At 37.9% G+C, this 26,803-nt stretch overlaps 1 protein-coding gene across 2 annotated transcripts in view; it reads right to left on the bottom strand.

Moving 5' to 3' along the window:
* Window positions 1-429: 429 nt before the first annotated feature.
* Window positions 430-26,803, bottom strand: part of LOC126272403 (acetylcholine receptor subunit alpha-like) — a 272,215-nt gene continuing 245,841 nt past the window's right edge. For both annotated transcript variants that reach the window (XM_049975231.1, XM_049975232.1), the window contains exon 9: window positions 430-926. In XM_049975231.1, the coding sequence (XP_049831188.1) occupies window positions 768-926 (159 nt within the window). In that variant the 3' untranslated portion in view covers window positions 430-767. The remainder of the gene's footprint in view (window positions 927-26,803) is intronic.

Here is a 26,803-nt window from a genome sequence, read left to right as displayed (position 1 = left end):
GCGTGGAGGGTAAAAATCGTAGAGGGAGACCAAGAGATGAATACACTAAACAGATTCAGAAGGATGTAGTTTGCAGTAGGTACTGGGAGATGAAGAAGCTTGCACAGGATAGAGTAGCATGGAGAGCTGCATCAAACCAGTCTCAGGACTGAAGACCACAACAACAACAACAACATTACTGAAGAAGGTGACAAAAAATTGTAATTTTAAAGGAAAAAAGATGAATCAGGCAATATACAAAGTAAAAAAAAACCAAAGTAAAATTACTGAAATAACAAATAGTTAACTGTAAATGAACTAAACAAAAATGTCATCTTTCAAGTCTACATAAGTGGCAGAAGCCATGAGGTTTTGTCCTTGATGTTTTTGTGACTTAGGACTGAAATGGTGAAGGCTAATTGTCAACTGGCACAATGAACAGAAAATGAAAACATTTAGTGTCATTTTATTTTACAGAGGATTCAGCACAATCACATATTGTTACCAAAGCTAAGTATTTCAGTTTTCTCTCAATCGTTTCTATCTCCATCACTGGCATGTGGTGATCATGTGTAGCTTTTGTGCTCCAAAAATTACCTGAGTTAATAAATGAGTATAAAATGCATCTATGTTACATACTGAGACGAAAAATTTTGAAAACTTCAAAATTATAAACATTTTATTTTAATTTGCCACCTACAGTTTGACAACGTCAAACATATTTCATACATTTTTGTGATGATCTTCATTCTACTTTCACACAGTGGATGTATTAACCATACACAAGATCAGTATTTTGGAATTGTAACTGCAAGTATGATTATGTAAGTAAGAGTAATTATGTAAACACCAGTACGGTCTAATATAACAGCTGCAAGTTTCCATTCACTTGGAACTGGTGTCTTTAGACTATTGGTCTTATCTTCATTGTCATCTTTGTCTGTGCTCTGGAATGAGAATGAAAACAAATAAATAAAATATTTTTCATAACAAAGCTCCTAAATAATTATTGCATCAAAGTCTCTTTAACCTATAGCTTCACTTATCTTTAACAGATGAAACAAATTGAGCAGAACAAGGAAGTAAGGAGAATGAGAAGATAAACCAAGTAGAGCTTTATTTGAGTTGTACGCAACTTGCCATAGCCTTTCCCTCTTTTTTTGACCTCTTCACACCATCTGAGTCCTTTTTCTCTTTTCCATAAGAAGGAATCTCTTCTTCATATTTGTCTCCTATCCTTGCTTCTTTTTTCTCTCTCTCTACAAATTACACCTGGAAGCCTGTTACAATGTCTACAATTTAATCACACTGTTAGCCTTTCAGTCTTCTCCTTGGTCATTCTAATTGTCTTTGTTCATTCTGTATGAGTGACTTCATCATTATGTTATGATACTGATGTCTTTTTTTAGGTCTTCAGATCTGCAGATATATTCCTTTTTTTCTGTGTACCCCATCCATTTTTTTATGTCATTGTCTTTTAGAATATTTGTTTGATTTCAAAGCAGCAAAGAAATAATAGTCATGGTTATTAAAATTCCATCATAGGCTCTCTTCTTACATTTTCCCTAACATTTTAAACATTGTGCCTCAGTGTAACTCAATCTTTTTATTTTATTTCAAATGTTGAATTCTTCAGATACTTGCCTGAATATCTGTATGTGCTAGCACAACATTTCTGAGATTTGGGGGAGGCATTTTGGACCTAGATTGAATCAGTCCCATGGATTAACAGCAAGGGCCAGTGTGTTGGCCAGCTTGGATGTGGTTTTTAGGCAGTTTACCACATCCATCTAGGTGAATACTGGATGGTGCCCACATCCCACCTCAGTTAAATAACTCACAAACATTTCAAAAACTTTCACACACTTTCGCATGGGTTAACACTAGACATAGACAGATGGCATAGACAAATTTCATCACAGGAAGGGTATCAAGCCATCCTATACTACCAACACTGCTGAATACAGATTAACATGTTGACCCTGTGAAAACATGGAATAATGCCAGGGAGAAGGAAGTTCGCTTCTACAGGTGTATTATGAAGATCAATGACTTCTCTCTACCTGTACATTTACATTTAGTTACTATTTTACATCTAATAGTTTCATTCATTTAAACAACAAGGATTTAGCATTGTTGACTATAACACTGCAGTTGTGCTATGTGTCCCTCTCTGTATGTGCACTTCATTATCAACAACTATAACCTTATCATCAGCAATTAAAATAATCATTCCAAATCTGCTATTATTCAGATTTTGTATATAGTTCATACTTTTTTCCTTCAGATGGTGCCACTAAGTTCTTATGTTCTGTCTCAATTTGTCTTCCAAAATATTAAAAATATCTTATACCACCAGATCTTCCCCACCCCCGTGCCCCTACAAACTATCATATGGGTGCCCTTGTTTCTACACCAATACACTACTGACCTACTCTGCCTTCCACACCTCAAAAATACACTTCACATACAGAAGAATACACCACTTCCAAACACACTCTCTCCAGACTCACAAGGCAGTTGTCAAATTAACCCCAGAAAACCTAACACCATCAGAAAGACTCGTGTTCAACCCTGCACCCCCGATCAAGTTTGCTGGATTTGTCAAGAATCTCCTTTCCCTGGCTCACTCTCTTCACAATTACATTCTCTGTCCTCATTTGCTTGGTATCCACACTAGCCTACTGACCAGTTCAAGTTCAGCACCTGTAAGCTCCAAGCACACACATGACTTGCTCAAACTATGTCTTAGCCGTTTCCAGCTTCCCTCTAACTGTTACCCTCCTCCCTTTCTACTTGGCTGCTTCAAAGTGCCTTTGCAAGAGAGATGTCTCTACCTCAACTTTTCCTCCTTCATTAAAGCCCTTCCTATTGACACCAACTGACACCAACAAATTTTAAATGCTCTGGTTAGTAGAACATCACCAATTGGGATTTTCTGTGATCTCTCTAAGGCTTTTGATTGTGTGGATCATGAAATCCTCTTAGATAAGTGGAAGTACTATGGAATGAATGGTTCAGTACACAGATGGTTCACTTCATATTTAACTGGTAGAATGCAGAAGGTTGAAACAGTAAACCCACATAGTACACAAAGGCCAGCAGATTATTCAGACTGGGGATCTATCAAGAATGGGTTACCACAGGGTTCTGTCTTGGGGCCTTTATTGTTTTTAATATATGTTAATGACTTGCCTAATTATATTCATGAAGATGCAAACTTGGTTCTCTTTGCAGATGACACAAGTATTGTAATCAAGCCTAAAAAGCAAGAATCAGCTGAGGAAAATGCAAATAATGTTTTTCAAAGAGTTATTAGGTGGTTTTCCGCAAATGGACTTTCATTGAACTTTGAAAAAACACTGTACATACAGTTCAGTACAGGGAAAGGCATAACACTGGAAATAAATATAGAGTGTGGGGGAAAATCTTTAGCTAAAGCAGATTGTTCAAAATTTCTGGGTGTCTGTATTGATCAAAATTTAAACTGGAAGACACACATTGACAATCTACTGAAATGATTGAGCTCAGCTACCTATGCTATTAGTGTCACTGCAAATTTTGGAGACAAGCACATCAGTAAGTTAGATTACCATGCATATTTTCATTCGTTGCTTTCTTACGGAATCATCTTTTGGGGCAATTCATCACTAAGAAAGAAGGTATTTATTGCACAAAAACGTGTTATCAGAATAATGTCTGGGGCCCATCCAAGATCATCTTGTAGACAATTATTTAAAGAATTAGGGATATTGCCAGTAGCTTCACAATATATATACAGCCTAATGAAATTTGTTGTTAGTAACCCAGATCACTTCAGAATTAATAGCACAGTCCACAGCTACAATACTAGGAGACAGGGTGACCTTCACTACCGTTCATTGAATTTGACATTGGCACAAAAGGGGTGAATTATACTGCCACAAAGATTTTTGGTCAATTGCCAAACAATATCAAAAGTCTGACAGACAACCAATCGGCATTCAAAAATAAGTTAAGGGAATTCCTGAATGACAACTCCTTCTACTCCACAGATGAATTTTTAGACATAGGCCAAAGAAATACAATAAGCATTAACAATTGTACCGTATATAAGACTAACAATGATTATTTGGGATAAATGAATCTTGTGTACTTTGACACAATCCACATCATTATGAAAGAATCGTGTTCATGATCCATGGAACAAGTAATATAACTAACTAACTAACTAACTAACTTCATGGTTTATATTAAAAACAAAGATTCCAAGACTTACCAAGCAGGAAAGCGCCGGCAGACAGGCACATGAACAAAACACACAAACACACACACAGAATTATGAGCTTTCGCAACTGGCAGTTGCTTCGTCAGGAAAGAGGGAAGGGTGCGGATGGATATGTGTGTGTGTGTGCGAGTGTACACCTGTCCTTTTTTTCCCCTAAGGGAAGTCTTTCCGCTCCCGGGATTGGAATGACTCCTTACCCTCTCCCTTAAAACCCACATCCTTTCATTTTTCCCTCTCCTTCCCTCTTTCCTGACGAAGCAACTGCCAGTTGCAAAAGCTCGTAATTCTGTGTGTGTGTTTGTGTGTTTTGTTCATGTGCCTGTCTGCCGGCGCTTTCCCGCTTGGTAAGTCTTGGAATCTTTGTTTTTAATATATTTTTCCCATGTGGAAGTTTCTTTCTGTTTTATTTATAACTTCATGGTTTGGAACATACAGCTATTGATGCTGAGAAACCCATCCTGACCTTACTATTTGTAATGCTGAGAAGGACTCTACACTATTTACTATTATGATTTACAATTCTATTCCAGAAGTCCAGCATTAGCTCCACCAACTCCTCAAAACATTGGGCTTATCCTAAACCTGTGATGTGAAACCATCTTCTTACTTACAACTGCTTGCTCCCAAACATTCACATCTGCAACTTTCATCAGTTTGACTCAGAGGAGGGGACGAAATACCATTGCCCAGTTAACAACAACAAGAAGTCAGCTTCCCCTCCTACACCAGCAAAAGTTCAATGAATGTCAATGGTGAAAGGGTTTAGTGTGATTGGCTTTCCTCCATATCACACTTGTTTCAATCTTATTACATGTATATCACCACAGGTAAAAATATATCTAAAAACAAAGATGACACAAATTACCAAACGAAAGCATTGGTATGTTGATAGACACACAAACAAACAGAAACACGCACGTAAAATTCAAGCTTTCGCAACCCCGGTTACTTCATCAGGGAAGAGGGAAGGAGAGGGAAAGACGAAAGGATGTGGGTTTTAAGGGAAAGGGTAAGGAGTCATCCCAACCCTGGTAGCAGAAAGACTTACCTTAGGGGGAAAAAGGACAGGTACACACACACACACACACACACACACACACACACACACACACACACACACACACACACACACACAAGCAGACATTTGTAAAAGCAAAGAGTTTGGGGAGAGATGTAAGTCGAGGCGGAAGTACAGAGGCAAAAATGTTGTTGAAAGACAGGTGAGGTATGACTGGCGGCAACATGAAATTAGGGGAGGTTGAGGCCTGGTGGGTAACGAGAAGAGAGGATATACTGAACGGCAAGTTCCCATCTCCGGAGTTCTGATAGGTTGGTGTTAGTGGGAAGTATCCAGATAATCCGGACAGTGTAACATTGTGCCAAGATGTTCTGGCTGCACCAAGGCATGATTAGGCACAGGGTGATCCTCATTACCAACAAACACTGTCTGCCTGTGTCCATTCATGCGAATGGACAGTTTGTTGCTGGTCATTCCCACATAGAAAGCTTCACAGTGTAGGCAGGTCAGTTGGTAAATCACGTGGGTGCTTTCATATGTAGCTCTGCCTTTGATCGTGTACACCTTCCGGGTTACAGGACTGGAGTACGTGGTGGTGGGAGGGTGCATGGGACAGGTTTTACACCTGTCTTGTCCTATCCTTAATAAAACTCCTCAATATTTCCTCTCCCACATCCACAGAGGCTGTTCAGAGCGTCCTCCTACAGGCCAACCGCAAATTAGAACAGCATGCCACACTCCACCTCAAAAAACTATCCAATCTCCTGGTTTCCCACCTCCAGAAAGGCAACTCACTCACACACCACAACCTTTCCAGCAAACCTCAACCTCCTCTCACTGCACACAGACCCAGTCTCCCCCATCTACTCAAGCTCCCACTTCCAGCTCCACTCCCCCCAAAAACCTCAAAATTCTAATCAACACAATCTGGAACCACGACACCCTAATTCAGTAGTTAACCTTTCCTCCAAACCTCTATCCCAGCCTGAAACCTCTGTCCTATCCAAAGGCCTCACCTTCAGCCCTACTCCCAGATTCAACCAAACAGCCCTCATCAAAGATTTACGGTCCTACACTCATACTCTCTGCTGGAAAAATCACTTTGCCATGAAGAAAAATAATCTTAATCCTACTCCTAATGATCCATCTCCCCAAGACACTATCCAAATTGAACCCTGCCTGGAACAGTTCCGTCCTCTGCCACAGTGGGACCCACCTCCTCTTCCTCAAAATCACCTTCACCAAACCTTCCAGGAATTTCTCACTTCCAGCCTTTCCTCTCAATCCTTCTTGAAAAACCTTAATCCTACTCCAAACATCACCACTGCTGAAGCCTAGGCTATCCGTGATCTGAAGGCTGACATACCCATCGCCAATCTTCCGGCAGACAAAGGTTCCACGACCGTGGTACTTGATCATCTGGAGTATGTGGCTGAGGGACTGCGTCAGCTTTCAGACAACACTACATACAAAGTTTGCCAAGGTAATCACAAACCTGATGTCCAGGCGGAGCATCAAGGAATCCTCAGAACCCTAGGCTCCCTACAAAAGCTTTCACCTGACTCCCATCAACCTCCTGACCCCACCGACACCCCGCACCCCTACCTTCTACATACTTCCTAAAATTCACAAACTCAATTATCCCGGCCGCCCCATTGTAGCTGGTTACCAAGCCCCCACAGAACGTATCTCTGCCTATGTAGATCAACACCTTCAACCCATTACATGCAGTCTCCCATCCTTCATCAAAGACACCAACCACTTTCTCGAACGCCTGGAATCCTTACCCAATCTGTTACCCCCGGAAACCATCCTTGTAACCATTGATGCCACTTCCGTATACACAAATATCCCACATGTCCGGGGCCTCACTGTGATGGAGCACTTCCTTTCACGCCGATCACCTGCCACCCTATCTAAAACCTCTTTCCTCATTACCTTAGCCAGCTTCATCCTGACTCACAACTTCTTCACTTTCGAAGGCCAGACATACCAACAATTAAAGGGAACAGCCATGGGTAACAGGATGGCCCCCTTGTACGCCAACCTATTTATGGGTCACTTAGAGGAAGCCTTCTTGGTTACCCAGGCCTGCCGACCAAAAGTTTGGTACAGATTTATTGATGACATCTTCATGATCTGGACTCATAGTGAAGAAGAAGGCCAGAATTTCCTCTCCAAGCTCAACTCCTTTGGTTCCATCAGATTCACCTGGTCCTACTCCAAATCCCATGCCACTTTCCTTGACGTTGACCTCCATCTGTCAAATGGCCAGATTCACACATCGGTCCACATCAAACCCACCAACAAGCAACAGTACCTCCATTATGACAGCTGCCACCCATTCCATATCAAACGGTCCATTCCCTACAGCCTAGGTCTTCGTGTCAAACAAATCTGCTCCAGTCCGAAATCCCTAAACCATTATACCAACAACCTGAAAACAGCTTTCGCATCCTGCAACTACCCTCCCGACCTGGTACAGAAGCAAATTGCCAAGCCACTTCCTCATCCCTTCAAACCCAGAACCTCCCACAGAAGAACCCCAAGAGTGATTCACTTGTGACAGGATACTTTCCGGGACTGGATCAGATGCTGAATGTGGCACTACAGCAGGAATACGACTTCCTCAAATCCTGCCCTGAATTGAGATCCATCCTTCATGAAATCCTCCCCACTCCACCAGGAGTGTCTTTCCGCCGTCCACCTAACCATCGTAACCTCTTGGTTCATCCCTATGAAATCCCCAAACCACCTTCCCTACCCTCTGGCTCCTACCCTTGTAACCGCCCCTGGTGTAAAACCTGTCCCATGCACCCTCCCACCACCACCTACTCCAGTCCAGTAACCCGGAAGGCATACAAGATCAAAGGCATAGCCACGTGTAAAAGCACCCACGTGATTTACCAACTGACCTGCCTACACTGTGTAGCTTTCTATGTGGGAATGACCAGCATCAAACTGTCCATTCGCATGAATGGACACAGGCAGACAATGTTTGCTGGTAATGAGAATCACCCTATGGGTAAACGTGCCTTGGTGCATGGCCAGCACATCTTGGCACAGTGTTACACCATCTGGGTTATCTGTATACTTCCCACTAACACCAACCTATCAGAACTCCGGAGATGAGAACTTGCACTTCAGTATATTCTCTCTTCCCGTTACCCATCAGGCCTCAACCTCCACCAATTTCATGTTGCTGCTGCTCATACGTCACCTGTCTTTCAACAACATCTTTGCCTCTGTACTTCCGCCTCGACTGACATCTCTGCCCAAACTCTTTGCCTTTATAAATGTCTGCTTGTGTCTGTATATGTGCGGATGAATATGTGTGTGTGGGCAAGTGTATACCTGTCCTTTTTTCCCCCTAAGGTAAGTCTTTCCGCTCTCGGGATTGGAATGACTCCTTACCCTCTCCCTTAAAACCCACATCCTTTCGTCTTTCCCTCTCCTTCCCTCTTCCCTGATGAAGCAACCGTGGGTTGTGAAAGCTTTAATTTTACATGTATGTTTGTGTTTGTTTTTGTGGGTATCAACATACCAATGATTTCATTTGGTAAGTTACATCATCTTTGTTTTTAGATATATTTTTCCCCTGCGTGGAACGTTTCCCTCTATTCTTTTCATAGCACAGGTAAAAAGTTACATGGCAATAAATGATAAAAAGTATTATCAGTGAGACAGAAATGCTACAAAAGAAGCTTTTGCAAGTTTTATGCAACAGCATTGGTCTCGAGTTGTGAGCCATATCAATAAAGTAGCCAAGGGAGGGCTACTGGAGGAACAAATTGTAGAGACAGTCATTTCTGTCAGCTGCAGCACTGATTCTGGATCCAATGAAGACGACAGTAATTATACTGTTTCCTGTAGTTGTGCCACTTACATCACAATTGTGAAGATTTATAAAATATTCATAATGCCCTGTTCAATTTGTTTATTGCTTACCAGTGCTTCACTGATGGCCACTTAGTGAGCACACAATGAAAGTAGGTGTTATGTGCTCATCTTGTGCTGGCCAATAACACTCCTTTCCACTCATTCCATGCAAAACCATCAAAAGCCACAACTTATTTTAATTGTGCTACAGCCTCTTTACGGTTCTCTCTATTATGCTCTAACGTTCCCACAGAAAGATTCTTTACCTTAGTTGATCAACATCAGTAACAGCTGTCTACTGTATCCTTTCCTACAACCAACATACAATCAATTCCTCCATTGCCTTCCATAGTTCCTGAATCATTACTGCCAAAGTTTTTTTGTTTTGTTTTTTATTTATTTTTTAATTTTTAAAATTATTGTTATTATGGACTACTACAGCACTATATATGAACATTCCCTATGCCCATAGCCTTGGTGCCATGGAACATTCCAATCCCAGTGTCATACTGCCATCCAGCCCACAACTTGTTTTTTAATCTTTGTTGCCAGTGACATTTTGACAAAAATTGTTTCTCAGTTGACATAAGCATTTGCAGGCAACTGGTTACAACTGATAGGGTATACATATTATCTTTCTGTGCTAAACTGTTTATAGGTAGTGCTCTCAAAACACATCAGGCGAAATGTCAACATTTTAAGAAAAAAAGACATGGTTGAATTTTCAGTCCTTCAGACATACAATCAAGTTATTCCCTGTCCTCATGGTGGTGGTTTGTGTGCCTCAGTGGTGCTGACATCTGAACAATAGCGCGTCTGAAGCAGGGGGAAGCTACAGTCAATATATTTCACAGGGAAACGCAGCTCCGCTGCAATGTTTAATGATGATGGCATCCTCCTGGGCAAAACATTTTGGAGATAAAATAGACTTCCTTACAGATTACTGGGTGGGGTACTGCTGAGGAGGTGGCAGTCATCAGAAGAAAAGAAAGCTGGTCTTCTTCAGGTTGGAGAATGGGCTGATGGACAGTTAGATCCCTTAATCACGTATGGCTGAAATACTATAAACAGCAGAACAAACAAATTATCACAGCCACGATTTATATACACAGTGTCATGATCCATGTAAAGTTTTTAGGGGCATGGGATTTCATTCTGTTGGGTATACGTCTCTTCAACTGGATAAGTTGAAACAATAAGAGATTGTTGAGAATTTCGATGAGAACATTGCACAATGATGACTGAAAGAAGATGATTAATGCAATAAAAGACAACTGTGTAGTTTTTTAAGAGATGAAATAGTGAAGGCAGAAAAGGAAAGTCCAGGAAAAATGCAAATCCCCACAGAAATACTTGGATAACACAGGCTATATGTTAAATTTGCTTGATGAAAGAAGAAAATATAAAAATACAGTGAATGAAATGGAATGTATGAGACCGACAGTAGTGAAAGGTGCAAAGCAGGAATAGCTAAAGGAGAAATGCAAAAGCTGTAGAAGCATGCATGACTTTAATACAACAGAAACCAGAAAATGAAAGAAGGCTTTGGAGGAAAGGGAAGTACCTGTATGAAGATCATGAGCTCAGGGTCTACCTGGTACAAAATAGAAAAGAGAAGGCTGATAGTTGATAGAAATAAATAGAAGTGCTACATCAGCCAAGAGGCTTGGTGAGAATATTATGAAAAATGGAAAGGAGATGGGTAAGTTGATATTCTGAGAAGAATTTGACAAATCACTGAAAGATATAAGGTACCTGAGGTAGTTGGCATTCCTTCAAAATTATTAAGATCTTCAACAGATCTGGTACATAATACTACAGAAGTTTAGGTGTTGTCAGATGTATTACCAATTCACTAATAGAAGAAGTTATTGAAATAAATGGTTGTAGCTCTGTCATAAGTTGCATTGAAAAGAATCAGTTTTGGACACTTATGTCCATTTTCAAATTATCCATATTGTGTGACAAATACAGATGATAGCCTATGTACAAAAACTGCCCCTGCAGTGATGATCAAAGTGGCAATATGGTTGACTTAACAACCATAAATAGAACACTAGAAAATGCCAATCCTGTGTGTTCTGTTTACTGTTGTTGAGTCAGCCATAGTGCTGCTTCAATCATCACTGTAGGGGCAGTTATTGTACATGGGCTATCACTTGTATTTATCACACTTATGACAGAGATGGTTTGAAAGTGGACACAGATGACTGAAACTAGTTGCCTTCAAGAAATAAAACAAGATACTTCTCAGTGCAACTTATGATGGAGCTACAACCATTTTTTCAATTACAAAACAAGCTGTGGATCTATTTTTCACCTGCAGCAAACTGCAAGTTTATAGAATAAGTTATGGTTTTAACGTACTGGCAAGAATTATTTACAAAAGGATGGTAGAAGCCAACCTAGGGGTTCCACAGAAATGTAGAACATGCAAAGTAATAATGATGCTATGAACTGCCTTAGAAGACAGGTGAAGAAATGCAAGTCCACATTTATAGCTTTTATACCAATGATACTGTAATTGCATAAAAGGAAAATTCGCTCAAGAAAACTAATAAATGTGGAGCAGAGCTGATAGACACATATAAAAGAAAAAGATGTACAGTTTCCAGAAAGAGATATCTAATTCTGGAAACATCCCTCAGGCTCTGGCTAAACCATGTCTCCGCAATATCCTTTCTTTCAGGAGTGCTAGTTCTGCAAGGTTCGCAGAAGAGTTTCTGTAAAGTTTGGAAGGTAGGAGACGGATACTGGCAGAAGTAAAGCTGTGAGTACCGGACGCGAGTCGTGCTTCGGTAGCTCAGTTGGTAGAGCACTTGCCCGCGAAAGGCAAAGGTCCCGAGTTCGAGTCTCGGTCGGGCACACAGTTTTAATCTGCCAGGAAGTTTCATATCAGCGCACACTCCGCTGCAGAGTGAAAATCTCATTCTGGAAACATCCCCCAGGCTGTGGCTAAGCCATGTCTCCGCAATATCCTTTCTTTCAGGAGTGCTAGTTCTGCAAGGTTCGCAGAAGAGCTTCTGTTAAGTTTGGAAGGTAGGAGACGGATACTGGCAGAAGTAAAGCTGTGAGTACCAGACGTGAGTCGTGCTTCGGTAGCTCAGTTGGTAGAGCACTTGCCCGTGAAAGGCAAAGGTCCCGAGTTCGAGTCTCGGTTGGGCACACAGTTTTAATCTGCCAGGAAGTTTCAGATGTACAGTTGCTAGCTTTTGGAATTAATAGTTTGTGAGGTATATGTGTGCCTCAAGTGTCTCAGTTTTGAATAAGTTTAGTAAATGATGAACCCGTGTGTGTGGTTTTTCGAAAGTATTTTTTATTTATATACTGTTTTGTGAATTTCAGAGTGCATTGTGCATTGCTCTTTGTTTCTGGGCCTGTTTCAGCACATTCCAGTGTACAGCAAGTGTTGTATTGCAGCATGCTTGAGAATGAGACTGAAACTTCTGATTTGGTCTGACACACGAGTTCATCATTTACTAAACTGTAAGTAAATACAGCTGGAAAACAGTGACAAATAATAAAAGGGTGAAACGTGAAATTGCCTCACAGAAGCAGAGTAATAAAAAGGATTTCTTTGTTATTGGCGATTCTATATTAAAAAATCTAGTTTCACCAAAATGTGTAATAGATGTTCGCCCTGGTATCCGATCTCATCAGCTCAACAAACATTTTAAAATTTATTACGTGCAAAACAGTCTGCAACTAAAAATGGAAACGATCTAAAGACCAATTACGAAGGTGTTTTTATTCATTCTGGGACGAATTCAATACGAAGCAGCAGTCAGGGAGAAATTGTAAGTGAGACGAGAAACATCATTCTTTCAGCCAAAGAATTGTACACAAACTCAAGACTGGTTATGAGTGGAATTCTGCACAGAAGGTCAGTAAGCAGTTCTTATATAAGCAACATAAACAGTGCTATCAGGGAACAGTGCAACGAACTCGGGACAATATTCGTTGACCCCAACAAATTGTTAAGTGACAAATGCTTGGGAAAGGAAGGCGTGCATTTAAACAGACTAGGCTCAATGAATTTCAGTAAAATGGTTACAGACATCTGTAAAGTCATCAAGAACAAGGGAAACTGATACTGTGTGTAGGGGGTGAAAATTCAGAAGTGAAAATTGAAAATAAAAAATATCTTCCAGGCAGAAATTCCAATATAAATATAAGTACTAAGGATAGTAAGTTTCAGAACTCGTGTTTAACTCTAAACCTGACGGTATTTCATCAAAATGTACAATCCCTATCCAACAAAATAAAAGAAATTCAAATTTAAAAACACCTCTGTATTATGTTTTACTGAACATTGGCTTGACAAAGAGAAACTTCACATGCTATGCATTCCAAATTTTGTATTGGGTAGTTATTTTTGTTGTAAATTGTATAAACATGGTGGTAGTTGCATTTATGTTAAAAATAGCATAAATTTTAAATGTATGCCGTATGTAGAAAAATTATCCGTAGAGAAAGATATTGAGGTAAATGGAATTGAAATCACAGATGAAATAATTGCTATAATTTGTCTATACAGGGTGCCAACTGGCAATATTAACATTATGTTAAAGAACCTTGAAAATATCTTACACAAGACTACACAAAAAAATGGAAAACTAATTATATGTGGGGATTTCAACATTGACTTTGCAAGTGAGTCTAATCAAAAAACTGCTTTACTGAACCTCTTAGCAACTTTCAATTTAAAGGCTACTATAGAAACGTCAACACACATCACAAAAACCTCAGCCACAATCCTTGATCAAATATTTAGAAATGTGCCCTTGAAACATACAACACAAATCCACAATACAGGCTTTGGGGATCACACAACCCAAGAAATTAGTATAAGATTAGGAAAACTGCTTAATTCAACTGAATGTCTAACTACTACTTCTAGGAAGTATAATGACCAGAATATACAAAATTTCCTTAACTATCTGCGTAAAGAAACTTGGGAAGACATCTATGAATGTGAAAGTACAAATGATAAGTTCAATAAATTCCTAAATAGCTTTACCTATTATTTTGAACTTTGCTTTCCACTCCATAAAAAGACAGTCACAAAAAAGGATCTGAAAATAAAATGGGTCACGACAGGGATACAAATATCTGTGAAGAAAAGGAGACTACTTCATGAAATATCTAGGCAGCACACCACATCCCCAGAATTTTATTAGTATTTTAAGAATTACAAAAAGATTTTAACTAAAGTCATAAAAGAAGCAAAAAATGGCAAATAGTTCCTTCATAGCAAGTGCACAAAATAAAATAAAAGCTGTATGGGAGATTGTAAGGCATGAAACAGGAGTAAAACGGAGAGAATACCATAATATGAAACTGAATGAAAACACTTTTGTAATATCTGATCCCCAGCAGATAGCAAATAACTTTAACTCATATTTCTCTGAGGCAGCTGAGATTCTGGTGAAGCAAAACTTTCAAAATGCTGTCACTGCAAATCAGATTAAAACTATCCCTAGTAACAAGTCTATCTTCCTACACCCAACAGATGAACAGGAAATGCTAAAAACAATAGGGGAGCTAAAATCAAAATTTTCCTCTGGTACTGACAACATACCAGACCATATCATTAAAAAATGTGCACCCTTAGTAGTTAAGTCCATGGGAGACATATGCAATAGTTCACTTTCTCAGGGAATCTTCCCAGAAAGGCTAAAAATAGCTAAAGTGAAGCCATTGTTCAAAAAGGGTGAAAAAACAGATATAACAAATTATAGGTCAGTCTCTCTACTATCTGTTTTTTCTAAAATAATTGAAAAATCTTTTATAAAAGACTCGTAGATTTCATTGGAAAAAAAAAAAAAAAAAAAAAACTTTTCTCAGATACACAGCACGGTTTCCAAAAATGTAAATCCACTGAGACAGCTATTATTGATTTCTTAAATGAAGCTTTAAATGCATTAGATAAAAAAGTACACATAGCAGCAATATTGCTAGATCTTTCAAAAGCATTTGACATCATTATCCATGGTCTTTTGCTTAGAAAGCTAGAAAATGTTGGTGTCAGAGGCCCAGCCTATGAATGGGTAAAGTCATATCTACAAAACAGACACCAAATAGTTGAATTCTTGTACAAAGAAGGAAAAAAATTAACGTCCTATCAATGAGAAAAACAGTGTGCTATATACCGTGCGCCGCAGGGTTCCATACTGGGACCAATCCTGTTCTTGCTGTTTGTAAATGACCTGGAACCATCCAGCACTAACTATAAGTACATTAAATATGCTGATGATACAAATATACTTATCAAAGGAAAGACCCAAGAAGAGCTCCAAAATGAAATAAAAAAGAGCACTACACATGTATCAAACTGGTTCGCAATGAACAACTTAATAATAAACACACATAAAACAAACACTATGCATCTACACACAGTGCAGAATAAACAGCCTATAACTGCAACCATAGAACTGTTAGGCAAAAGACTTGAAATTGTAAATAGCACCAAATTTTTGGGTGTTTGGATCCAAGATGACCTAAGATGGCAGAAACACACACAACATCTATGTAGTAAATAAAAAACCATTTGTTATAGTATAAAAATTCTTGCTGGATGCACATCTATGCAAGCCATAAAAATGTGTACTATGCCCAAGCAGAATCATTACTAAGATATGGTTTAATTTGCTGGGGAAATTCACCACACAGCAAAAACTGTTTTATTGCACAAAAAAGAATTATAAGAGCAATGGAAGGCTTAGCACCTCGATCTTTATGCAAAACCTCATTTAAAAAGCTTCACATTCTTCCATTACCATGCCTATATATCCTAGAAACAATAACATTTATAAGGAAAATAGTAGATGAAAATAACAAGATTGCTCCAAAAAACCAAAATATCCATTCATACAACACAAGAAATAATCAAGATTTACATATGCAGTTTTCACATACAACACTAAAACAAAAAGGACCCTTGCAAGCAGGGAAAAAACTGTATAACAAACTACTTAAGGAAATTAAGGCAATAACTGGCATGCATAAACTCAAAACTGCAGAGAGTGACTACTTGCTACAGAATTGTTAATATAGTAGAATTTTTATCTACGATGTAAATATGTGAAAAATTTAAATAGTTTATACAATTAAGGCCAAAATAAGAAATGTGTACATTAGATTTATCTGTAAATAAAATAGAAAGAAACTTCCACATGGGAAAAATATATTAAAAACAAAGATTCCAAGACTTACCAAGCGGGAAAGCGCCGGTAGATAGGCACAATGAATAAAACACACAAACGCACACACAGAATTTCGAGCTTTCGCAACCGGTGGCTAGGTTTAACCCACATCCTTTCATCTTTTCTTTTCCTTCCCTCTTTCCTGACGAAGCAGCCGCCGGTTGCGAAAGCTCGAAATTCTGTGTGTGTGTTTGTGTGTTTTATTCATTGTGCCTATCTACCGGCACTTTCCCACTTGGTAAGTCTTGGAATCTTTGTTTTTAATATATTTAGATTTATCTGTGTATTATATGTGGCCTATTACATATATGTGTGTGTCTGTATAATCAAGGCCAGAAGTATGAAATGTGTGCGTGTAAAATTTATTTGTGAAATGTTATTCCCATATGTTAGAGTTATATTCCTATATACTGAAAACCATACAACAGCTTTTTTCTGTTAAACTTTATTGCAAATTATTTGACTTGTCCTATATCATTATGTACCTCTGTACAGTGTATGATACACAGGACCAATAAATATACAATACAATACAATACAATACAGCACAATCAAGAAATTGCTACTGTAAAGCGAAAGTGACTGGCAATGTGAATGTTGTAACAAAAAGGCTGTGTGGTGTACAAGCTTACTGTACAGAACTTGAAACAAAATGTAATGGTATTAGCAAAGTGGTATCCAGTCAATAGTACAGTGAAATTTGATCACAAGATTTTGAAGAATGAAACTAATATGGTATTCAATGAATGGAGTAGTGACTTTATTGTTGCCACACTTGGAATTGTTATGGATCACAATTTAAATATGAAAAGGTTTCAGGAATTCAAACCAGTTCGTGGTGTACATCCAGTGATTCTCATCAAACAATTTCAAAGTGTTTCCCTAAAATCTGTCCAAAAAGACAGAAAGTTAATGCAATTGTAAGCTATTTAAAAGATGGAACTCACACATGTGGCAGCAAAGCATAAGAAAAATGTGAAACTTTAAAAATAATTGAAACTTTTTTTTTTTTTAAAAAAAAAAGAGTGATACTGGTCACAGAACATGAACAGCTAACACAGCATTGTCATCATCACCACCAAATTACACTCAGAATGAGGGAACCATTTGAGAATATTTAGGAAAACAATAGGATGAAAACAAATATTTAGGTAATCCAATAAATTGGCTTTGTCTTTACACTATGAAGTTAATTATTGACCATCAAAATGCTTTGGTAGAAGGGAAGATGGACCGCACTTAAGCATAGCAGAGAACCTAATGAGTGTAATCATTATAAAGAGGGTAATCAACTGAACAATGATAGACAAACTCAAGACAGACAGCTAGAAGAGGAGGGAATGAAAAATGTATGCCTGCCCACCTTCACAGTTAAATTAAATGAAATTTCTGTTGAGACTTGGTCTGTAGTTAATGGTCAGCACTTAATTAAATAATATTCTGTCTGATACAGATTGTGATGTAAGAGGTAACTTGATGTGAGAGACAATGTAATTACTGGTGATATGTGATGCCCATAATTGACATCAATGTTTCCAGTATTAATGCTGAGCGTCTTCTGGAAAGAGAGAGTCAGGTCTGCACACTATGAAATAAATTGTATCTACAGCTAAACAAGATGGCACACTTTCCATCTTTTCCTGTGAGTGGTGTATTCATTGTCAGTGCTGTGGTATATAAAAAAAAATAATTAAAAATCACATATTACTGAAGTTCAACATTAGTGGAAAAGAATACAAGATAATTTTCCTGGTTGTTCAAACATTATCTGTTCAGTATATTTCAGGGACAGACGGCATGACAGTGAATAAGTGTAAAGTGGATTTTGCTGCAAGCAAGCCATTAATTCAGAATGGTTATGATAAAGGAAAATTTCAGTTAGAGGATCATCAACAAGGAAGAAATGAAATCTGTGTGTATGAATTTTAGATGTACTAATATGGATAAGGAGGGAGCTGCAACTCAGATAAACATTACTATGTTCGAGAAGAAAATGCACGTAGAAGAGAGAAAAAGCAGAAGTTGTTCTTTGTCAAATTTGTAAGAAGATTCAAGAGATGTCTGATTTGATGGGAAAATGCTTGACCATTATCCTATGGTATTTTCTATGACACAAGGATTAATTAAAAGTTTTAAATGTAAACTGAAAGGAAAAGAACATGACATGAGGCGGTCCACAGCAAAAGTTATCCACTACCACCTGCAAAACATGAAGCTGTATATCTTGTAATTGAATTAATATTGTGGCAGAATACTACTGAATGGTAGTTACAACTGTAACACAATACATGTGGATAAAAGGTATGGATCTGTGACATTGGTGTTGGACAAAATATCAGTCAAATGAATTGTTTTATCACAAAGAGACTAAGCGAAAAATTTAGAGGAGTTATTGCAATGTCTTAAAAGTGTCAAATATTTTACCAGCTTTGTTCTCATAAGCAGTTATTGGCAAGTGAAGTTAGATAAGGAAAGTAGGAAGTGCACTACTTTTTGTATAAAAGAGGGAGTTATCAGTTTAATGTTATATGTACTAAATGTGTCTACAGTTGCTTTCATGCATGCTCTGGATAAAGTTTTAAGGGAAAAATTATTGAAGAAGTTTGTCATCTATGTCAATGACATATAATAATTAGTTGTGAGTAATGTGAAGAATAATTGGAGACTGCTAATGAACTTTTGCAAGCTTTCAGAAAATTGGGATTAACATTTAATTTGGAGAGGAAAACAATCTGCAAAAAATTAGATCAAGTTTTTTATGCCACACCATATCACCACACCGCCTACCCCCATGAACTATGGACCTAGCCGTTGATGGGGAGGCTTGCGTGCCTCAGCGATACAGATGGCCGTACTGCTGGTGCAACCACAACGGAGGGGGTATCTGTTGAAAGGCCAGACAAACGTGTGGTTCCTGAAGAGGGGCAGCAGCCTTTTCAATAGTTGCAGGGGCAACAGTCTGTATGATTGACTGATCTGGCCTTGTAACACTAACCAAAACGGCCTTGCTGTACTGGTACTGTGAACGGCTGAAAGCAAGGGGAACCTACAGCCGTAATTTTTCCTGAGGGCATGCAGCTTTACTGTATGGTTAATGATGATGGCGTCCTCTTGGGTAAAATATTCCGGAGGTAAAATGGTCCCCCATTCGGATCTCTGGGTGGGGACTACTCAAGAGGATCTCGTTATCAGGAGAAAGAAAACTGGCGTTCTAGGGATCGGAGCATGGAATGTCAGATCCCTTAATCGGGCAGGTAGGTTAGAAAATTTAAAAAGGGAAATGGATAGGTTAAAGTTAGATATAGTGGGAATTAGTGAAGTTTGGTGGCAGGAGGAACAAGACTTTTGGTCAGGTGAATACAGGGTTATAAATACAAAAACAAATAGGGGTAATGTAGGAGTAGGTTTAATAATGAATAAAAAAAATAGGTATGCGGGTAAGCTCCTATAAACAGCATAGTGAACACATTATTGTGGCCAAGATAGACACGAAGCCCATGCCTACTACAGTAGTACAAGTTTATATGCCAACTAGCTCTACAAATGATGAAGAAATTGATGAAATGTATGATGAGATAAAAGAAATTATTCAGGTAGTGAAGGGAGATGAAAATTTAATAGTCATGGGTGACTGGAATTAGACAGTAGGAAAAGGGAGAGAAAGAAACATAGTAGGTGAATATGGATTGTGGGAAAGAAATGAAAGAGGAAGCCGTCTGGTAGAATTTTGCACAGAGCATAACTTAATCATAGCTAACACTTGGTTCAAGAATCATGAAAGAAGGTTGTATACATGGAATAATCCTGGAGATACTAAAAGGTATAAGATAGATTATATAATGGTAAGACAGATATTTAGGAACCAGGTTTTAAATTGTAGGACATTTCCAGGGGCAGATGTGGAACCTGACCACAATCTATTGGTTATGAACTGTAGATTAAAACTGAAGAAACTGCAAAAAGGTGGGAATTTAAGGAGATGGGACATGGATAAACTGAAAGAACCAGAGGTTGTACAGAGTTTCAGGGAGAGCATAAGGAAACAATTGACAGGAATGGGGGAAAGAAGTACAGTAGAAGGAGAATGGGTAGCTCTTAGGGATGAAGTAGTGAAGGCAGCAGAGGATCAAGTAGGTAAAAAGACGAGGGCTAATAGGATTCCTTGGGTAACAGAAGAAATATTGAATTTAATTGATGAAAGGAGAAAATATAAAAAATACAGTAAATGAAGCAGCAAAAGGGAATACAAACGTCTCAAAAATTAGATCAACAGGAAGTGCAAAATGGCTAAGCAGGGATGGCTAGAGGACAAATGTAAGGATGTTGAGGATTATCTCAATAGGGGTAAGATAGATACTGCCTACAGGAAAATTAAAGAGATCTTTGGAGAAAAGAGAGCCACTTGTATGAATATCAAGAGCTCAGATGGAAACCCAGTTCTAAGCAAAGAAGGGAAAGCAGAAAGGTGGAAGGACTATATAGAGGGTTTATACAAGGGCAATGTACTTGAGGACAATATTATGGAAATGGAAGAGGATGTAGATGAAGATGAAATGGGAGATACGAAACTGCATGAAGAGTTTGACTGAGCATTGAAAGACCTGAGTCGAAACAAGGCCCCGGGAGTAGACAACATTCCATTAGAACTACTGACAGCCTTGGGAGAGCCAGTCCTGACAAAACTCTACCATCTGGTGAGCAAGATGTATGAGACAAGCGAAATACCCTCAGACTTCAATAAGAATATAATAATTCCAATCCCAAAGAAAGCAGGTGTTGACAGATGTGAAAATTACCGAACTATCAGTTTAATAAGTCACAGCTGCAAAATACTAATGTGAATTCTTTACAGACAAATGGAAACTGGTAGAAGCCGACCTATTCGAAGATCAGTTTGGATTCCCCAGAAATGTTGGAACACGTGAGGCAATACTGACGACTTACCTTAGAAAATAGATTAAGGAAAGGCAAACCTACATTTCTAGCATTTGTAGACATAGAGAAAGCTTTTGACAATGTTGACTGTAATACTCTCTTTCTAATTCTAAAGGTGGCAGGGGTAAAATACAGGGAGCGAAAGGCTATTTACAATTTGTACAGTAACCAGATGGCAGTTACAAGAGTTGAGGGGCATGAAAGGGAAGCAGCGGTTGGGAAGGGAGTGAGACAGGGTTGTAGCCTGTCCCCGATGTTATTCAATCTGTATATTGAGCAAGGAGTAAAGGAAACAAAAGAAAAATTCGCAGTAGGTATTAAAGTCCATGGAGAAGAAATAAAAACGTTGAGGTTCGCCGATGACATTGTAATTCTGTCAGGGACAGCAAAGGACTTGGAAGAGCAGTTGAATGGAGTGGACAGTGTCTTGAAAGGAGGATATAAGATGAACATCAACAAAAGCAAAACGAGGATAATGGAATTAAGTCGGGTGATGCTGAGGGAATTAGATTAGGAAATGAGACACTTAAAGTAGTAAAGGAGTTTTGCTATTTGGGGAGCAAAATAACTGATGATGGTCGAAGTAGAGAGGATATAAAATGTAGACTGGCAATGGCAAGAAAAGCATTTCTGAAGAAGAGAAATTTGTTTACATCGAGTATAGATTTAAGTGTCAGGAATTCGTTTCTGAAAGTATATGTATGGAGTGTAGCCATGTATGGAAGTGAAACATGGACAATAAATAGTTTGGACAAGAAGAGAATAGAAGCTTTTCAAATGTGGCGCTACAGAAGAATGCTGAACATTAGATGGGTAGATCACATAACTAATGAGGAGGTATTGAATAGGACTGGGGAGAAGAGGAGTTTGTGGCACAACTTGACAAGAAGAAGGGACTGGTTGGTAGGACATGTTCTGAGGCATCAAGGGATCACAAATTTAGCACTGGAGGGCAGTGTGGAGGGTAAAAACGTAGAGGGAGACCAAGAGATGAATACACTAAGCAGATTCAGAAGGATGTAGGTTGCAGTAAGTACTGGGAGGTGAAGAAGCTTGCACAGGATAAAGTACCATGGAGAGCTGCATCAAACCAGTCTCAGGACTGAAGACAACAAAAACAACGACAAACAATCACCACAAGGTATCAAAACTGATTTAGGTGAAACAGATGTTGTCAGAAAATTTTCTGCATCACAATGTTCCAAATAGCAAAATATCACATTTTTGAATCTCCAATTTCTTAAGAAAATTTACCGATAAACATTGCTAATCTACACTAACACTTCTGAAACTAAAAAATGGGTACATTGTGGATGAGGGGACAAGAACAGCAAAAAACTTTCAATCGTACAAAATCTAAATTGCATGAAGCAAAATTATTACATCATCCAAATTTGTCACTTGATTATTATTTTGGTTCAGGCTCCAGGAATTATGCAATAAATGTGGAATTGTATCAGATGTGTGATGTTAATGGAAGTACGGAACACAGAACAACAGCACCTGAGACTCAATCACTGAGTTTATGGAAGAAAATGCATACAGTAACAGAAAGAGAATCATTAACCATCACTTGGGAATTTTATACATTCCAGTTGTATCTCTTGGGGGAAAGCATACAGTTATAATGACTGACCATAAAGCATTATCTTTTCTAATAGCTGTTGTCCTGTGTACAAGTATCTTATGCACTGTGCACCAACAATACAAATATTGGATTTCAAATAAGATATATGCCTGAAAAGATTAATGCTCTATTGACATATCTCAAAATGTGGCATTCTTAAATGCAGAAAGATATACAGATATACAGATTGTATAAAAGCTGTTGAAGGAGAAAAGTTCATTCAGAAATTATTACACACTATCAAATCCTTGTAAGATGCAGAGAACTACTTAAAATGGTGAAGTATAAATATAATGGTCTGAGAGAGACAAAATTTATAAGTTATTATTTGAAAGAAGAGGAAATTTTGCCTCGAACATACAATATTACTTCTGATCAATGAAGAGTCTGTATTCATGACATGCTAATGAGTTTCTTGTTTACATTATGTTCACACAAATAGGACTAAGCAAATGTATGCTAATACTACAGAAGTATAGTATACTAAACAACATGGTGAAGAAAGTCTGCACAATTTTGAAGATATGCAATGTATGCCAGATACCTAAAGTGTGACCTGAGCAACACCAATGAGTAATGCACAGTATAACCCCATGTAAACCAGGTGGCACTAGTTCAACTGACTTGCATTGACCGCTACCATGTCCCAGAGGAAATTTTATACAGATAATGATTATTTTGGAATTGTTCTCAAAATATTTAAAGTTTTATCCATTATGCAAAGCCACCAGTAAAAATGTGGTCAAGAAATTAGAAGATGACTATTTTGTTATTGTTATTCAGCCTCAGTCCTTTCTCAGTGGTCATGGTTCAAAATTTAGAGAAACAGTGTGGAAACAGTAATGTTAAACATATCCTTAATTCTCACTACACACCAGCTTCCAATCCAATGGAGTGCGTAAAGAGAAAACTCGAATGTTTATTTTGTGGGTATGGTGGAAGCAATTTAAAGAGTGATACAAAAAGTTATCAGACTTTGAGACTATTATAAGTAGCCTGCCCCTTGACGGTACAGGTAAGTCACTTTGCACTGTTTTATTTGATAAAATGCTGCCTAGTATTTTTAAGCAATTTATAAATTTTCCATCAAGAGACAAAATTTCAACTGAAGAACTGCATTACAAGGGACTACAACACATGAGCAAGAAAGATTATGGAAGAAAGAAGATGCATGATGAAATAGTGAAACCTGTTGTTTATAAAGTTGATGACTGGGTTCTCATGAGCATACATATGAAGACTTCCGAGATAACCAATGAAATTCAGAAGTCCCATCATTATTGTACTGGGTCATTTCATGTAAGTAAAATTGTGTATCCAAACTGTTTACCTTTGGAATACATTAACCCTGGGAAATGATATTGAAAATGTAAAGCTATATCATAGAAGTGAATGACTTTGCTCTGTCAGTGTTATGTTTAAGTTCCCTGTGTTATAAAAAGTCAACAGAACTGTGAGTCATAGTGTTAAGAATTGTATGTTACCTAGACTGTCCTTAAACAATGGTTACATGACTGTTGCATGTGTTATAGCTCTGTGTGGAGATAAGTTGAAGTTCATGTGCAGCTTTCAATTGACTTTATGAAAACACAGTGGACAAGACAACAGGAAGAACTTTTTATGTATATCTATGTGATTTTACAGTGCAGAGACTGTGTTCATTTTTCTACTGTGATGCTTCTGTACTCACTGTGATGCATAATGATTAGATGATATGTTGTTTTTATATGCTATAAGGGCCATGTTTGATATTTTTTATTGTTTTTACTCACATACTTACATGCACTTTTCACTTAACATAATAATTTTTTAAAAATTGTTCTGGCATGAATGGTTGTTAAGCCCTTGCTTTATTAAATGGTTACAAATACACATGAAAATTGCAACACAGTTTTGCTCACTGTTTATTAATCATAAATACTGTTTTTCTGTGCTTTTTTTATTGTGTGGCATACACTGAGAGTTTTTGAATTGCAATTGATGTTATGTTTTGTACAGATTTACTAAAGTTTTTGAGAAATCACTATCAGCATTTTGACATTTTTTTGTCACTGTAACTGGATTTATTTTGTAAGTGTATTTATATAATTTTTTGCATCCTTGAAGGATATTTGTGAATGTTTTGTTTGACTGTGTGGGATCATTTTTTTTTGTTTTCTTTTTTACATTAATAATCTCATTTTCATTAAACTACATATAAAAAGAAATTGTTTCCATTCCTTGGGATGTGTGAGATGTATGTGTATCTAAGGTTTCTGCATTTTATGTCACTTTATTGGATATGCATCTTAATGTGTGGGTCCTACCAGTAAACTTTATGAGCTTGCTGCCTATGCAACCCACACATTTAGACAAGGACAAAAATAATACCCAGTGACAGTATAGTAGGGGAGGAGCTTACAAGTTCCTTAGTTGAGGAAGAGGGAGGGTTAGTTTGAGGAAGATTAAAAAGGAAAAGCCTATCTCACCCTGGGGTCAAAAATGACATTGTAATTATATAAAATACAAATTTAAGTGTAGGAAGTCTTTTTTGAAGTATAAAGCTAAGTTCACAATTTGTCAGAACAGACTGTATCAAATATGAAGCTCATGTTACTGAAGGGGACCACAACCTTCATTACCTATTCCTACTGGTTGGCTTTACCAACTCACACCAAGATTGTTAACCTCCGACTTAAACTAGTCCTTGTACTACGCTACACATCATAACACCTACGAGTTGTCAATAAAACTGATATTCTGTACTGAATGTTTAATTTTCCAAGAAAATGAAGTGTAATATGAACATTTATCAAATTAATGCAATTATTTAAACAACAGAAGAGAAATTTTTCCTTTATTCTGAAACAAATCACCCTACGAAAATGAAAGGATGATTAGGTTTTAACATACCATGAAAATGCGCTATTAGAGATGGAGTACTACCTGACACGTTCCACATCATTACGAAGTGTCGTATTCATGATCTATGGAACAAGTATTAATCTAATCTAACCTCAGATTAGGCAATAATATGGAAAGAAGTAAGTCATGCCACTTCAGGAACTACCCCACATTAACCTTAAATGAGTTAGGGAGATCACAAGAAATTTAAGTCAGGATGGCTAGATGGGGATTTGAATTGCCATTCTCCTGAATTTAAGCCCAATGTCCTACTCCTGTGTCACTTCATTTGGTTCATCTTATAAGGTCAGATGATTAGTTTAAAAATTAAAAATAAAAGTTAGGCATCCTGCATGCCTATCCAAAACTTTTCACTATCCTCAATGTTTGCACGCAGAAGGACAATTTGTTAGAAGTAGAGATTAGTATCAAAGCTCTAAATTCCGTATCTGGCAGAGATTCTCTAGTGAAATTTTCATGACATGGACATATTGCAAAAACAGCCCCTAATCTCATATGCAGAGCCTCATTACCCACTGCCAAATCCACTTCTCAACTAAATGAGCTTCTTTCCTGCAAGTTCATCTCCATCTCTCAAAGTGGCTTCATAAAATCCTCCATCCTTATCAAATGCACCAACTTCCATCAATATCCTTGTTCTGATGACTGACATGTGTTTTACATTAAAAAGCTTCTTCTGTACTTTCTTGGTACATGTTGTGGCTGGCACATTTGCCATGGTAAGGAGGTCATAATGCATCAGAATGGGACAGTAAACAGTGAAGAGAATGATATCAAGATTTGTGGAGATTGTGATACTATTCAGCAAGAAAATTTGCAGATAAGTCACAACTACTATGGAAAAAGCAGCACATTACCAGGTAATGACAAAAGTAAAAATACTTGCAAAACAGTCAGGATAATGTGTCAGAATATTCAATGCCTCAGAAACAAAGTACTAGATCCAGAAGTAGCTTTAAATAATCTTGCTGATGTCTCTTGTATTTGTT

The sequence above is a fragment of the Schistocerca gregaria genome, chromosome 5 (genome assembly GCF_023897955.1).
Source record: "Schistocerca gregaria isolate iqSchGreg1 chromosome 5, iqSchGreg1.2, whole genome shotgun sequence".
In the NCBI taxonomy this organism is placed as follows: Eukaryota; Metazoa; Arthropoda; class Insecta; order Orthoptera; family Acrididae; genus Schistocerca; species Schistocerca gregaria.
The sequence above is the reverse complement of the archived record's forward strand: the minus strand, read 5'-3'. Positions and strand labels throughout refer to the sequence as shown.